The 17,936-nt window shown below is 34.6% G+C and overlaps 1 protein-coding gene across 1 annotated transcript in view; it reads left to right on the top strand.

The window, feature by feature from the left end:
- LOC145297701 (uncharacterized) overlaps positions 1–17,701 on the top strand; it is a 246,704-nt gene extending 229,003 nt beyond the window's left edge. The window contains exons 5-7 of the mRNA XM_080143901.1: positions 3,276–3,462; positions 12,878–12,981; positions 16,270–17,701. Coding sequence (XP_080000027.1) covers positions 3,276–3,462; positions 12,878–12,981; positions 16,270–16,533 — 555 coding nt within the window. The 3' untranslated portion in view covers positions 16,534–17,701. The remainder of the gene's footprint in view (positions 1–3,275; positions 3,463–12,877; positions 12,982–16,269) is intronic.
- Positions 17,702–17,936: the final 235 nt, after the last annotated feature.

The raw sequence follows: 17,936 nt of genomic DNA, 5'->3' as shown, positions 1-17,936 counted from the left end.
GCTTTAACGAATAATTGCTTTTAGTCATAATTGTTTTAATGAATAATTGTTTTAATGAATAATTGCTTTTAGTCATAATTGTTTTAATGAATAATTGTTTTAACGAATAATTGCTTTTAGTCATAATTGTTTTAATGAATAATTGTTTTAACGAATAATTGCTTTAACGAATAATTGCTTTAACGAATAATTGTTTTAATGAATAATTGTTTTAATGAATAATTGTTTTAATGAATAATTGCTTTAACGAATAATTGTTTTAATGAATAATTGCTTTAACGAATAATTGCTTTAACGAATAATTGCTTTAACGAATAATTGCTTTAACGAATAATTGTTTTAATGAATACGAGGGGCATGCAATAAGTAATGCCCCTGACTCACTTTTAGTTGTCTGATCTAGCTGATATTTTGCACGTGCAATGATTTATATCTCTACGGGTTATGTTGCAAATTACAGCTCTGAACTAATTGTGGTTTCTGTTTTACAGGTGTTTGAACTGAGTCAGGTGTGAAATGGGGCCTGTTAAATGTCGAGCAGTGATCCGGTTTTTGTATTTGAAAGGACGCACGCCACAGAAGACTTTTGATGAAATGAAAGAAACTTATGGTGATAATGCTCCATCATATGACCTTGTAAAACGCTGGCATCGTAAATTCAAGCATGGCCGTGGAAACAACTCCCAGACTTGGTCGGCCCCCTTCTGCCATTGATGAGGCATCTGTCCGTTAAGTTGAGGCTGCCATTTTGAAAGATCGACGCATTACTATTCGCCAAATAACCCAAGATGTCAAGATTAGTACAGGGTCTATGGAAACTATCATTCATGACCATTTGCATATGCATAAGGTGTCTGCCAGATGGATTCCCAGGTTGCTCACACCATTCCAGAAGCGAGAAGGCGTCGAGGGCTCGAGGATAAATTTGGAGATGTGCCAAGAAGATGAGTCAAAATTTTTCAAAAGACTGATTACACAGGATGAGACCTGGGTCCATCACTATGATCCAGAGACCAAAGCCCAGTCAATGCAGTGGAAGCACTTGGACTCACCACCTCCAAAGGAGGCAAGGGTGCAGCCCTCCGCTGGGAAGGTCATGCTCACAGTCTTCTGGGACCAGAACGGACTAGTGATGACAGATTTCCTGGCAAAGGGTACCACAATTAAAGGAGCCTATTATGCTTCACTTTTGAGGAAATTAAGGGAGCTATCAAAATCAAGAGGCGGGGCAAGATCAGCAAAGGTACCCTCCTTTTGCAGGAAAACGCTCCGGTCCACAACTCGCATGTCACCAGATCAGAAGCACGGGCTTATGGTTATGAAATCCTTCCCCATCCTCCCTACTCTCCTGACCTTGCACCCTCTGACTTTCACCTCTTCCCAGCCATGTTCTTGAAAGGAAAGCGTTTCCCAGATGATGCAGCCTTGATTTCAGAAGTCACGTCGTGGTTGGAGCACCAACCTGGGGTGTTCTACAAAAATGGTCTCCAGACCTGCATCAAACGATGGGAGAAATGCATAATTCTGGGTGGTTGCTATGTAGAGAAAGACTAATAACTGCGCCAAGTTTCGTTTCTCTACTCCTATGGAAGTGGGTCAGAGGCATTACTTATTGCACGCCCCTCGTAATTGTAATAGAAATTGAAACCAAAAAATGATACAGTTTTAAAACGAAAATTATTTCATTTTAATATGCTCAATTTTCCGATATATAAAAATACCTTCTTCAGAGTACAGCATTTTTTTTTTCATTTTCCACATTTTATTGGTATTAATCCTAATTTGTTGGCATTAATCCCAATTTGTTGGCATTAATCCCAATTTGTTGGTATTCATCCTAATTTTATATATCGAAAGTTTTAACATATTTAATATCAAATGATTTTTCATTTTAAAATTCTATCATTTTTTGCTTCAATTTCTGTTAGGCATATTCATACATACATGATGCTTCATAAATTGTGAATATTTCTTTATTTAAACGCGTTCCGCCAAACACAACATATCGCCGAGACTTGACTTGACGGATATTTTCTATCTCAACGGGAGCCTTGGGATTAATATCAACAAAATAAGGAAAAGAAGAACAAACATAAACAAAGCAAGTTTTGCTCCGGAGAAGCTATTTTTATATGTCGAAAATCTCAGAATGTTAAACTAAAATAAAATAAAATAAGTGATTTTTTTTATTTTAAAATTGAATCATTTGTGGTCTCAATTTTTATTATAAATATTCTTCATGGTGGCTAAGTGGTTAACAATACGGATTGGGGACCTGGGTGTACTAGGTTTGAGCCCACGTAGTTTCACAGAAACACGTTCATCTAACCCACACCTGACCTTGTGCCTACCCCCCCTATCCATCCCGCGTGAAGGAAGTAAATAAAGTAAATAAGTAAATAATACTAGCCTGCGAGCCCGGCGTTGCCCGGGTGTTTGTAGTTGTGTGTTGAGCAAAAAAAAAAAAGAAAAAAGTTGTAGTAGGCAGGCAGGCTCGAATTCGTGACGCGAAGGCGGAAAAGAAAGTGGAGGTGTGTGTAAGGGTGTTGTTTAACAAAAAAAAAAAAAGAAAAAAAGAAAAAGGAAAATTGCCAGCGAAAAAAAAAAAAGGTGGTAGTAGGCAGACTCGGAGAAAGCGAAAAAAAAAAAAAAAAAAAAAAAAAACGTGACGCGTTAACTGTTGCGCCCATCGCTAAACCGGAAGTGACGTAGTTTTAAATTAAGGCGAGAAAATCGCAAAGAAGCGATGACTTTCGAAAATATCGGCGAAAAAAAAAGCGATGACTTTCGAAAATATCGGCGAAAAAAAAGCGACCCCTCCCTGTAGAAAAGTGCGCAGTTGAGGAGTAGGAAATTGATGTTTTTGGCCAATTTTTCGATATTTGTCGTCCGAAGAGTCAAACTTCAAAACGATACCGATCTCTTGAAAATCCGTTTCCTCCTTCGAAAGTTTTTGTGAGACATACAAACATACATACATACATTCATTTAAACAGACAGGTGCGATTAATATTATAGAAGATGATGCTTCATAAGATGTTAACATTTTTTAAGTTTATTTTTCCTCCTCGTTTATTTTTTTGCGGAGTACAAGTTCATTACTTTTATCTGCAAATGAATTAAATTTATACGAAACTTTGTGTTAACGGAGATATAGAATCAGCTGTAGACTTTAACAAACACATTGCGCTCCTATTTCCGATTCTGATTCCATTAAGTGTTTTATTGAGGTTTCTTTTAATTCGGCGTAATAAAATAATTTATTTTTCTCACAGATAATACGCGTTTCGACGGCGGAACCTGTTAAGGAAGTAACGGACTTTTCGGCTGGAGACTTTAAAAATGCCATTAATCTCATAAAACGCTACGAAAACGACGTTCGGCGCATGCGCAAAATGGTGACTGAAGACACCACAGGAAAACATCATTTAGAATATGAATTCCATTCTGTATCGGAAAAGGGTAAGTCCAAATATATGAATACTCTTTGTAAACAGATAAATTATTTCAGCACTAAAAAATCAGAATTATCCTATTTTAACGGAACTTCCAGTATTTTTTTAATAGATTATATATTTTATAAGGCACTGCCATTTTTGGTACTATAGCGTATTCTGCGGACCAACATACGTTGTGTCTCATTTCAGTTGCAAAGGAGATTAAGGCTAAGAATAGGAAATAACTCCAACTAGCTTGTTCTTTGTAGCAACAACATTTATTTCTTCCTTGGTACAGCCGTGACGTCACCCACGTGATCTTGAACATTATTTTGTCTCTCACGAGATCTCGAACGTTATTTCGTCTCTCACATGATCGTTCTTTCTCTTTTTATAGTTCTTTTCCCCATTGGTGACGTCACTTCACAAGTATTTACACACGCGCATCCGCGCTATGTTACAGTATGAGGGTAAAAGTGTTCGCTAATAGGGCTGAAAAACCAGGGTTCAATCCTCGGTCGGGTTATACTAACGATTTTTTTAAAGTGCTTTATTTAAAATTATTTTTTTTAAAATTAATTTTCAATTACAAACTGTATAAAAAAAAAGACAATTGTACTTTTATACTTTCTTGCTAAACACTCGGTACCAAGGCTAGAGGAGAGGATTCCTGATGAAAGAGGTATCAAGGGTAAGTGGAGAGGATTCCTGATGAAAGAATGTTCCCCCTCCCATACATCTCAGTGCTGTAGTTAATGAAAAGCTGGTCATCCTCGACTATGGTCGACCATTTTACTTATAAGAAAGTAAATGTCCCTATCCGGCGTTGCCCGGAATTCTTTTAGTTGACGAAAAAAAAATTAAGGTGCAATAGTAATAGAGAACCGTTGTAATACTTCTCCTGTTTTGTCGAAATTGAGTGAAAATATCACGACCATTAAAGTTACTATGAAAGTATTTTTTTAAAAAGGAATTAAATGTATTTTGTAAAAAAAAAAATCATAATTGTGTGTTCAGGTAAAAACTCTGAAAAAATATCGAACCGGATTAAATATAAAAATCGATTAATTTGAAGACAATTAAATTTATAGTTTCTGAAAAAAAAATAGAATTATCAAATTTTAATGAAAATTTCAGCATTTATAAAAATAAATTATATATTTATAACTAACTGTCAAGACCCGGCTTTGGTTGTGAATCTTTTGGTTTATAAAACATTTTTTTAAGAGTCCAGTATAAGATCGTCGAAAAAACTCGCACAAATTTAGTGACTACATCACGGCCGCCAACGAATAATTCTCGTTAAAGTAGTGTGCTTCGTATAAAAATGATGTTTGTATTAAAATGGATTGCGTAAAAAAAAAAAAATTTTTTTAATTTAAAAAGGAGAGAGAGAGAGAGAGAGAGAGAGAGAGAGAGAACAAATTATAGATAGCGTGTTTTCGGGTAAATACCTTGTCAAACTTCCCTTTCTCTCTTTTTCAACAAAAAAATGAATCAGTTGATTATTGCGTGCAAAAGTCCGCTTAGAAATAAATAATAAAATATAAAAATATTTGTATCAGCAAATCATAGGTATGGAAAATATAGCCCCCCACACACACATCGCCGTAATGTTTAAAAGAAAGGTGGTTTCATTTTATAGCTGCCTGATCAAATTTATATAGAGAATTATTCATATATCCATATAAAATGTTATAAGGAGATATATACTATGTATCAATTTTCAGCATTTGTTTCAACAGTGCTCAATACGCGAGTAGAGCTATATAGTAAGTTATGAAGTTCCCTAAGTCGATACAAAACACCTGATGAAGGCCGGAGGGCAAAACGGCCGAAACGTTGTGACTATAACAACCAAGATGAGGGAGTCAGTCCGACAATCTCAATCAATGAAAAACCTCATCTCAAAAATACAGACAATTACTAAATTATGAAAATGTATGGTAATTAAGCTACACAGAATCTTCCGCGTTTCATTCTCGAAGAGAATTATCAGCCTGACGATTCTCTACCGAGATAAAATACGGAAGATCTATTTTAAAGCTTATGCGTGTGTAAAAATGCGGTATTTTAATAAAATAGTGTTTGCGAGGAGCTACTTGACTCGGTTGTTGGAGCAATACTGGGCCTGCTGCACTGCTACTAGCTCTCTCATCGATGCATGCCAATACAATTTTCATCGCTGTAATGTTACACATTTACACACGTTTACCCAACACGTTGTATGCAGTCTACGTCGCAAAAGAGACCAAGACAGAAAATAACTCAAACTACCTTTTTTCTAACCACGACATTTATTTTCTCCATTTCCCGCCACGCGTGGTTCCTCATTAAGGCTATAATCTCTCTCGTGTGATCGTCTTCTCGAAAGTGCTCTCGAACATCATCCACGTCTCTAATGTGATCGTCTTCTTGAGCGTGCTCTCTCCTTTTTATAGTCTACTTTTTCCTTACCTTACCGTGACGTCATTTCGCTCACAGCTCGGTGTTTGCATATATCCGTCCGCGTTATGCTACATCCTAACATCGGACTTCTTTTTTTTAACTATTACCATCACTATTGTTTAGTTTGTGTTATCTAATGTACAATAATAATGATAATAATAATAATAATAATAATAATGATAATAATGATAATAATAATAATGATAATAATAATAAAATAATAAAATAAGAAGAAAATAAATAATAATAATAATAATAAAATAATAATAATAATAATAATAAAATAATAATAATAATAATAATAATAAAATAATAATAAAAAATGATAATAATAAAATTAATAATAATAAAATTAATAATAATAATAAAAATAATAATAATAACAATAATAATAATAAAATAAATAATAGTAATAACAATAATGATAATAACAACAACAATAACAATAATAATAATAAAATTCATAATAGTAATAACAAAAATGATAATAACAACAACAATAATAATAAAATTAATAATAATAACAACAATAATAATAAAATTAATAATAATAACAATAATAATAAAATTAATAATAACAATAATAATAGTAATAACAATAATATTATTAACAACAACAATAATAATAATAAAATTATTATTAATAATAATAATCTCCACATATATACTAAATTGACTGCAGAAATTCTCTTCTGAACAAAAGTATCGTAGGTTTGCAACAACAGATGCCACATACAGATTTAATACCTCTAGACTAATAGCCACTATCTTATGTGGCTTTCGAACATTATTTTGGTTACATTCAGTCGTGATATTAAGATATTACATTGCACCCTAGGAGCAATACCATCACAATCGTAACATCTATAGAGGAAAGAGTCCCTATTTTTCTCTCTGAATATTTAATTCTACCACTGCTACCAGTGTCTCCAGGACGAATTCTACATGTTTCACAAGTTCGCTGATTTCCGCGACCGTAACTGGATAATACATACATAGACCTAACATAATCTTTCCAATTTCCCATTCATAAATAATAAAAGCTCCCTCCCCAAAGTCCTTTCATTCTGATTGACTAACCTCGGAAAATTCTCATATTCCAGAATCCAATTCTTCTCTTTATAAAACGAACGGTTTCTAAAATTTAATTATGGCGTCACTAAGAGACATATTTCTCACTGCGTCAAGTTCCTTTAATGCTTAGGTCATTACAGGTGTGTGTGTGTGTGTGTGTGTGTGTGTGTGTGTGTGTGTGGCTGTCGGGCTTCTTTTCCCTATTCTGTTGTGTCTTCATTGGTTACTCCTCCCTCTCTTTCTCTCTCTCTCTCTCTCTCTCTCTCTCTCTGAGCGTATTTCTCTTCGATAATGGCTCTTGTGTTCGTGTTTGTTTGAAATGTAAATAAACAATACAAAATGCAAATTTATATATATTCACTAAATTCATAGTAGATTTTTATTTTCTATTGTGGTTATATTTTTACAGGTCGGGCGGTAAAAAGGGTGCTTCTTCGTTATTATAGCGAAATCCGACAGCCGAATAGTTGATTTTTTAATTAAAAACACATTAACAACTACTTAAATTTTTTTTTCAATTTCAATAATATCTACCTAATTGTCATGTCACAATTAGTGTAAGTCTTCCATAATTTAACGAAAAAATAATTTCGGCTATGTTTGTTTTGTCACCTGGCATGTGCCGTAAACACCATCACAATCCTAATAGTACTAAGCTAAAATTTCTAATTTCTTCGAAAACTATTTTCTTAATTAATTTCTACCTTATCGTTTTTCGTGAGTTTGGGATATTTTTATTACTGCGACATGGCAATTCATTCAATACTACTGGCTTCACTTTAACATCAATACTTCGATTTCCTACTTTCCATACAATACCGAAGAACCACCAAAATGTTAGCGAATATTCTCATTAAATATATTTGAAACGATATTTTTTCTCTAAAAAATGTGCGAAAATAAGGAAATTTATTTGAATAAAAAACAGTTTGCCAAACTATTTCCTTTTCTAAAACTTATCCTACATAATTTTTTTTTCTTTCTTTCTTCCTTCTGAATTATCACCGGTCTCCTACTTACTTTGTTGGGTTTATTCTTTAAACAGTTTTATTATCATTTTTTCCATCGATTTATTAAACACTACTCTCATACATAAAGAAAGTCGGCTAAATTTTTTTTTAATTTACGAGATTTTCCAGTGCGTGCTCACATACATGTCCATAGTAACACTAAACCTTCATGTTTTCCCCTCTGCCAACCTGAGGAAGAACGAGCAGCGAACGTGCATTGAGTGACTTCAACGGATATACCATGTTCATTTAAGATAGTACACTTTTTACAATTCACTAGGCGTTTGCAATAACCGTTAACAAATCACCAAGTATTGAGAACTTAAACATAAGAAACATACCTTTTGTCTTTTTGCTTTCTGCTTATTTTCCATTTAAACAAACTGAGCCACAGCAACACGTGTCCGAGTACAGTTAGTAATAATAGTAATAATAATAATAATAATAATAATAATAATGCTTGATGAAAAACAGATATTTCCAATGTATATGGATGTCAGTAGTAATATATATAGATGTGTGTGTAAGAGAGAGAGACTGAAAACTCCTATTTCCTCTGTTACATAACGAAGATCGTGTTTGAATGAAAACGTTTGAGTGACAATCAAGAGTCGGAGGTGACCCCAGACGGAATTCACATAACTATGTGATTTCCGGGTGGAGATTTTCTATCGTTTTGTCAGACGATGCATCAAGTCGAAAAAAAGTGTCTAAGGTACTTTGTGTGTGTGTGTGTGTGTGTGTGTGTGTAAACTCTCTCGTTGATTTCGACGTATGGCTTCACACAACAATTAAATTGTTTAAAATCTACACAGATAATTTGTCTTATAGTGGTAAAGGCTTTGTGTATAACCATTCATACTTCTTGCAGCAACTTTTAATCTTAGTCGACGCACTCAATTATCACGGACAGACTGTAGACATCAAGTTTGAAAACAGTTTTCCGTCTCTTAGATGCATGTATTAACGAAAACTGAGGGTGCATCTCTCCCAATGGTTTCTAAACGTGTCCTCAGATACTAACCTGGAAATTTCTACGCCCCGGTGCAATACATACATCGCCTACTATTTCCAAATGGTCACCTATATGATACTGGCCAGGTTCGTTGTTGCTTAACGTTGGTGATCTGCCGAGATTCGTAAGTATGCTATATATATATATATATATATATATATATATATATATATATATATATATATTGAGAACAATTAAAAGTTTCAAAGAATTTGTTTTCGCAGTACTTTTTGCTGCTAATTAGGTTGTCACTGTTAAAAGCTACTCCATATAAATTTTCAGGCCAAAATTTTACTCAATAACAAAATAAATCTGGGGCCTACAAGATGCTGATGAAATCTTAAAAACGACCAGATTATACAGTAAAAACACTGTTGACTATTACGCCCATACTAGTGCATTCTATTTTTACATAGTGGAACAATAAATGTGTCGCCGTAAATAAAAAAAAAAAAACCTTACCTTACAAATTTATTTTAAAACTTTTATTGAAAAAATCAATTAAGATAACTTGATTATGTGGTAGAACTGACATCTGTTCAATGTAGCCGCCTTCAGTCTCAATCACCGCTTCGATACGGGTACAGAACTGCGAGCATGCCTTACTTTGCAGATGGCGGCGATCAGGCTGGCTTTGGTATTGTGGGAGGTCATGTTGGTGATGTTCTCGACGTATGACCAAACGAAGTAATCCAGCGGGTTCAGATTGCGGGAGGAGAGGGGCAGTGAGAGAAGGGTGCAGAGTCGTAGCACTCCTTCTGAAGTGAAGGCTGGGCCTCTTTGAACTTGTGGGCCGGTACCAAGTCCTGCTGCCACACCCAGCGGCCACCTGGTTGCACTAGAGGATTACCACACTCTTCCGCTCATCCAGGTATACTTTGGTGTTGACTTACAAGTCAACTTCGAAGATGTGAGGGGGCATGATGTGGCCCTCACTTGAAATCACATTAAAGACCATAACTGTGGACGGATGCTCGTCTGAACTCCAATCTCTGGTCCCCCCTCGCCAATCTTTCACGAAAAACACCCGTCTAGCTGAATCCACCGTGAAAAATTTCCCCCACTCTATATCTGTGCCTAAATCAAAACGCAGATTCCATGAACAAAGCTTCTTTCTTAGAACTGCACGCCTGTGGAACTCTGTTCCGTCTGCCTGCTTCCCTCCGGACTACAACTTGGATGTCTTCAAGTCCAATGTTAACAAATTCCTAATGAACCGCCCCCTTAAGTAAACATTTCAGCAAATCTCCTCACTAACGTAATGTACTTGCAATAACCCTTATCCCTGAGTGGCTTCCGGGCCTTGATAAGTGGTGATCACTGTGTGAAAAAAAAAAAAAAGAAACTTCGTTGAGCTGTGCGTCAAACGTGTCAGGATTTGCATTTTCAGGGTGCTGGCAATGGTCCTGTTGACATAACTTGGATCGGTAGAGACTTTGAGTTGTACAGCGGCACATCTCTGATCTCGCTCGTGGAACATTGTGTCACTTTCAGACATGATAGAAAGCTCCTATCGCTCTTAGAATTTGTACCCAACTGGCCAATGATTTGCAACAAAAAAGAGAACCGGTTTTCATCAAACGGAAATGGAATCATGTAGTCTTTTATAGGGCGACAATTTTCTCGTTCCACCATGTAATAATTTATTTTATTTATTTATTTTTATTTTTGTAAGGAAAGAGTTAATAAGTTATTAAATTGATGTGATGCTTTATAATTCTTTTTAGCAATCCTTACAGTTGAATGCCTGCTTACCGTAACTGAGAACTACTTTTAACAATGTGTATCGTTGCGCAATTCTCAACGGTGTGCAACGCCTTGCATTGTTTTCAAATAAGTACTGTTTGGAATTCATTTTTTTTTTTTTTTCTAACGCCGCCTTAAATTGTTTGTTTCAAAACGAATTAATTACTTCGCCGGATTAATTTTCTATTCGTCGTTATTTGAGACTACAACAATGGGAGTATCAGACGATAAATCATTTCTAAGTACCGAAAACTGAGTTTGGAAAAAAAAAGACTCCACAGTTTTTAGGTCAATATTTTGTATTACTTTAGAAAATGGATGCGATGTAAAAAAAATTCTTTATAGACGTTTTTTTTTTTTTGTTATTGTTGTTTTTACTTTTATTTCCTTACATAAGGTAAATTGTCATTGAGGCGTAATAACCTACTCTGATAAGGGCCAAATTAATACGGAGTAACCTAGGTGAGGTGTTGGGCAGTAATATGTTAGTACAGACTGCGAAATAGGGAGCAGGAAGGAAATTCGAACTGTTATGTTGTCGTTAATCTTTTTAACGGTGTCGTTAGATGTTAACATATGGACCCACACGTTGCACGCAGACAGTCGCAAAGGAAAAAAAAAAGTAATCAGACTCGTTTTTTTTTTTCGGTTGAGACGAAAGGTATTTATTCATGGTACTTTTCGAAATAGCGTATTGTAATCTGGCTTTAAAAGTCTTAGTTTATTTTGTCTGCCATGTAGTTAATATACCCTGTCGTCTCGATGCGGGTTTAAAAGTTTCTAGCCATCAAGGCTACATGTTCATCTTATGCCGGCACACACCTTTTTCCGGCCATTGCCACATGGTGTCCTTTTTCCTCTCCACTTTTTCCTTTTCTCCTCTTCCTCAGCTGTGACGTTACATCGCACACTGGCTTGGTCATTTGTATATATGGCATACGGCTGCTGCTGTTAACACGCGTAAGCGACTCTGTTACACAAAGGCAAACGGTTTAAAGAAAGAAAGAAACTATCATGGATAACACAATTTTTTTTATTCTGATAGAAGTGGGTTGTTGGTGTTGTGGGATATTTGTGTTTAGGAAGTATAAATGTAGCAAATTAAGTCGAACATATTCGTGGTAATACTTACAAAACATGCATAGGGATGCAACATTGCAGTGATAGGACAGTGGCTGGAGCTTGGTAAACAATGCGGAATCTCTTAAGTACGAGATTCTTTTTTTATTTTTTTTTTATTTTTATGTATTTATTTATTTTTATTTTTTGCTCATTGAGCCAGAGGGAGAGACTAGTGGTTGGTGCACCAGCCCAGATGTGGCAACAATACTCCATGCATGTACGTATGGTGGCTTAATAGCGAGATAGAATACTGGCAGGTGTGCAAAGTTTCTAATCTGGTAGAGGAAGTCTAGCTTCTTTGCAACAGACTTAACAGTATGTTCTATATATTTACTCCAATTCATGTCGCTTGTGAATATCAGACCGAGGAAATTGAACATTAAACTCTCGGGAAAGGTACCATCAGTTATGGCAATCGGTGATCACAAGATTCAAAATCCGGATCAAAGTCACATTTGACATCTATCCAACATTTTTATCCACATGCGATAGATAGATAGATAGATAGATAGATGGATATCCACATATAGCTGTTTCGTTATTACAACTCATTAGTGTGGCTTAGACCCACAGCACACAATCTCCAGGGATCAAAATCGCGACCATGTAGGCCGTAATTTTATCTTTTCTCTATTCTAATTTATATTACAGCGCCTTACGTACGCTATCTGGAATTCAAGGTTAAGTTGTCTTGACTGGTTTTAATTTAACAAAGCCATTGTGTAAATGATAGGACTGCTAAAAATAGTTTAAGTCGTATGTGTGTCTACATCAGTGAACTAAAGTGTCAGTTGCTTCAATAAAAAAATTCTCACTAAACTTTAGCTACGAGTTGGGAACTAGACATTCATCGTATGCGGTAACATGATTGGCTGTCAATTTGTGGCGCCAAATTTGAATTACGGCCGTTGAAATTATGAGCGGTTATGCGGTCGCAAATCGGTGATGGTTGCATTTAAAAGGTTCATTGCTTCCATTCGTATTTTATGAGAATATTTTTTTTTTTTTTTGTCTTCCATTTTCAGAAAAGACTTCAAACACAATGTCTCGCCGAATCTGGGAAAACATAACTCAGATGGAAATCGGAACGAGTCGAGCCATACCAGAAGGGGAAAAGGCAATTGAAAAAGTAAGTATCTACGTTAAAACTTATGTGGCGTACCTTGACTGTGTAGAATTCAGTCCGCGATTTTTATCTTTGGCTCCAAAAATCAACAGAGATTAGACCATTCCTGTAATGATCAGGTCCCTGTTTGTTGCTAGTTCTGTACAGTTCTACGAGGTTCACCATCCAGGCTTTGCTTTCTCTCTTTAAGAAGGGGTTCGTTTATTGCTAATCGCCTGAGGTGCCCTTACCAAAGAATTCCAACCGGGCTGCTCGGGCACTTTTTGCAGGTCAGAATGCCCCTGATCGGGGGCGCTAACTTCTCAATCCCATTTTCCGACCCTGGTGTCCAAGTTCTTGCAGTGAGAGAGAACTAAACACCCTCCATTAGAGATAACCGCTCTGACAACGCAGGGGGAGGGAATCGATCACGTGATTAGTCTTTGTTAAGGATTATCACATAATCTCAAATCAAAATGAGGCTACCACTTCTAGGTTTTGACTTTGAATAAGTAGAATCTATTTCTGTGTAGATTCCACAGACCATTTCATTTTTTTTTAATTAAACAGTATGTGCAATCAGCATTGCATAAAGATAAGTGTATTTCTTGTTTAGAATTCATATTTCTATATTACCTGTTCGACATTATTCAACGATTATAAATATTTATAACGCTGTAAAATCGTCGGATTTATAAATACTTTCTGCGATTCTACACTATCAAAACGAAATTTCAGAAATCGTAATACTGAATTTCACATGAAAACAATGGCATCTACGTATCCCTCGTATTTTTAAGATGATTATATCCAAAAATTACGAAAATCGATAAGGTAGAAAATTATTTATTAAAGAAAACAGAAAATAGAATTTGAAGAAAACGATCGTATTTGCTTATGCATAACACAGGAGAGTTCAAAAAGGGAGGTAATTTTCGATTTCGATAAAACAAGAAGGCCACAATTTTTCACCTGCTAACACGATTAAAGTTGTTTCTTTAATAATTCAGTAAATATTCAGGTAATTTAGACTGCATAATTTGGAAGTTACCATTGTGATTTATTAGAATTGACAAAAAAATAGTAGAAAGTATTGTTTTTTTATCTGAAAACTCCAATTATCGACTACAAAATTTCGTTCTAATAGTGTAGAAGCGCTATACTTTCTTTTTACCCTAGAAGCATCCTACTAGAAAAATCTAAATATTTCCTATGTTTTTTTTTTTCAAGTACGTTTGGAAAATAGCGTGGAAGTTAACCACTGTTGAAATGTTGCTTCTAATGTGTATAGGATATAATCCAATGACTTCTTACTGTGTGCATATAAAAGTGCTCAATGATTAATAGAGCCGTAATTTATACCAACATTGTTGGTTACACATTTACAGGCATGTTTCAAATTGAATGGTGGCTTGAAGAATTTCAGCTGGATTCCGTCGGAAAATGTGTAGCTAAAAATGTTTGCATAATTAAAAATTCGTACCAAATGTGTGTGTATAATATTTATATAAAATCTCAGAATAAAGATTTTAAACATAAGCTTTAGTATCATATGATTTTAATTTTCGGAATAGAACATATATATATATATTAAACTAATTTTAAATATATTGATAAAATGGAGTTAATACAAATATTATTTAGGAGTGCTTAATATAAGTTAGGGCTTTATAAATGAAATTTTATCCAATACATAATAGTAATAATAATAATATGACTTGAGTACCATCAACTAGAATCGAAACCATACCGTATAGCGCTCCAGCCTTAGTCGTTATCGTTTGAGATATTGTCAGATGGATAAGAAATAGTTTTAAAAAAAATGACCCGACTTTATCGTATATATATATATATATATATATATATATATATATATATATATATATATATATATATATAATATATATATTCGCATGCGTACAAATAATGTTTAGTCGACATACGCTTTCCAAGTCTCATTATTTTTAAATTTTGAATCCTTAGCAGCTATTTTTACCGGCTAAACCCCAGTTATTGCAATGGTCGATATAAAAGGCCACCATTTGACCCACATCAAGCCGTTCTGCGCTCTTGCGTCTCGGAGGAGATGCATTATAAAAAAACAACACTGACAATTTTCCATTTCTTTCCATCATTAATATGCAATGAAATGGAACATTGTCAGTGTTGAGAAGGGACGACAAAAAAAAGCAAGTGATTTTCAATAAATTTATCAACAACTTTCTATTTTTAATGAGTTCAAAAGTTTTTAAAAAGTGACTTCGGTGCCAATAGCTGAAATCGAAACCAAAACATTCAGCACTCCAGACATAGCCGTTATTTAGCGCTTTAACCTTCTTCGTTACCCTCTGAGCTATTGTCAGATTGATAGAAATATGGCTAAAAATTTAAATGAATTCAAGCTAAAAACGTGTACATACGCATGCTCTGGAGTTAGTTGATTTCCTCCTGGCAAGATTAAGTGTGTTTGTTGTTGCTATTTTTTTTTTTTTTTTTTTTTTGTTGTTTGTTGTTATTGTTTTTGTTGTTGTTGTTTGTTGTTATTGCTGTTTGTTGTTATTGTTGTTGTTGTTGTTGTTGTTTGTTGTTATTGCTGTTTGTTGTTGTTTGTTGTTATTGCTGTTTGTTGTTGTTGTTTTTTGTTGTTTGTTGTTGTTTGTTGTTGTTGTTTTTTGTTTGTTGTTGTTTTTGTTGTTGTTGTTTTTTTTGTTTTGTTATATTTGTTTGTTTTTCTTTTGTTATTTTTTGACAATTTAGCAGCTATTTTTACAGGCCAATCTTTTTTTATTTTACCAAGTCCAAAGTGCTCTGTTACCATCCGAGCTACCGCCAGACGGATAAAAAAAAAATTAAGTGGATTCAAGCTAAAAATGTGTATGTACGCATGCTCTAAAGTTAGTTACTCCTGTCAAGAGCAACTGTTTTTTTTTGTTTTTTTTTTTTTGTTTTTGGGGGGTTTTTTTTTTCACTTTTGACTTTTGTTTAGCAGCTATTTCTACTTTGCTAAATGCATATCACACACGAGATGCTTCGAGCAAGCTACATTTCCTTCATATAACTCTACATAATTGATATCGCCTATCCCCAAGTTTTGGTATCATTATAGTATTGATTTATGTTCTTTATTTATTTATTATTTATTTATTTATTTATATATTATTTATTTACTTATTTTTTATTTATCTATTTATTTTTATTTATTTGTTTATTTATTTTTATTTATCTATTTTTTTATTCATTTTTTTTTAATTCATTTTTATTTTTATTTATTTATTTTTATTTGTTTTATTTATTTATTTTTGTCTTTTGTAGTGTCTGCAAAAGAAGAAAAAGCTTGGCCCTTGCAAGAAAATGCAGCGTTTAGTGAAAGGACTGAAGAAGTTGAAACAGCAGTTGCATAACATTCGTTCGAAATGGTATTACATGTCCCAGCAGAAGATGGTGGCAGTGGAGGCCAGTCGCGGCTTGCGCTACGACAACCTTCGCACGATCATGGAGAAGACGCTCCTGCGGCACACGTGCACGGACCTGAAAAAGAACCGGAAGCCGATTTCAGGAGGGCAGTACAGCAATTAATAGCACACGGGACGGCCGGAAAAGATACCACTACTTCATTCGATTTATTTTTCTGTACAAATCAAGAATTTGCGAAGCAATTGGATTCTATTTATTTTTGTTTCAGTATTATACGTATATTCTGTAACGTTGTCGTTGTTATCTATAACCCCCCCCCCTTCTCACTCCCACGCGACCCCAATGACATCCCGGGGTACATTTAAACGATGATGTGACGCATTTGAAAATTGTTTCCCTTTAATTTAGTAACACAGAGAAATAATAATATTCTGTGTATTATTTAATTGGAATTCATCACTGAGATGAGTATTATTTATTAATTTTATTTATTGCGAACCATTATCCTCATCTTTTATGAGTTGCTTCACGACGTTTCGGCCAACTATTCCTCTGGCCTTCGTCAGGTGGTAACTGCGACGGGATAGGAACTCTGAATTCTCTGATTGCATCCATTGCAATTACTGCCTTCCATAGTTGTTGTCGTCTCACGACGTGTTGGCCAAGTAAGCCTCTGGGCTGCTTTGGGTAGGATTGAAACCGCTATCTTCAGACAATTCTCAAATGGAGCCGTAGAGATTCAACATCTCTATCAACTGCGCCACTTGAAGAAGGCCAGAAGAATAGTTGGTCGAAACATCGTGAAACAATTAAGAAAAGATGAGTCCGCAATAAATAAAATTAATAATAGTCTACTTTTTTTTAAATTCAATTAAAATTAGACATGACTTTCCCTAAATAGCTCCGAAGTTACAAACTTTGGTTTGGATTTCCGACCGTGATAATGATATTTTTAGGGAGAGGCTATGATGTCGGAGTCAACCGAATGAAATACTGGAAAATGACATTGCTGATGACGAATCACAATTTTTTATATCCATTAAAAATAAAGAAATTCGATATAAAAATGTAAATTATATATCCTAATAAAAAAGGGGGCGCTTATGTATTATTTGACCCGCGCTATTTTTAAAATAGCATTTTCAAGTTAAATTCAAATTTGCAGTAACTTTTTTTTATTATTAAACTCTTAGATAGATGGCAGTACAGAATAGTTACAAAACACCTTCCCCTTGTTAAGAATGACTTTCTAAATAATACGGTATATTATTTCAACACGCGGGCCAAATAGTGCATAGGTACTATACTAAAAAGATAATCGATTATAAAATTGTTCAAAAATTGATTTCAAATCATAAGCGGCCATGGAAAAAAGTGGCAGTCATTTTTAATCCGTTTTGACCTCATATTGCAAACGTTGTTTGTTAATTTTTTTTACCAAGCCCGAAATTATAAACATGATTTATTTTTAATTTCTGATTAGCAATATATCTAAACCCGAGCAACGCCAGGTGAATACCGCTAGTTGATTTGTATTTATATATTTTGATAATGCTTTGCGCCTT

Source organism: Euprymna scolopes, chromosome 18 (genome assembly GCF_053919585.1).
Source record: "Euprymna scolopes isolate OS-2025 chromosome 18, ASM5391958v1, whole genome shotgun sequence".
NCBI classification, from domain to species: domain Eukaryota; kingdom Metazoa; phylum Mollusca; class Cephalopoda; order Sepiida; family Sepiolidae; genus Euprymna; species Euprymna scolopes.
The sequence above is the reverse complement of the archived record's forward strand: the minus strand, read 5'-3'. Positions and strand labels throughout refer to the sequence as shown.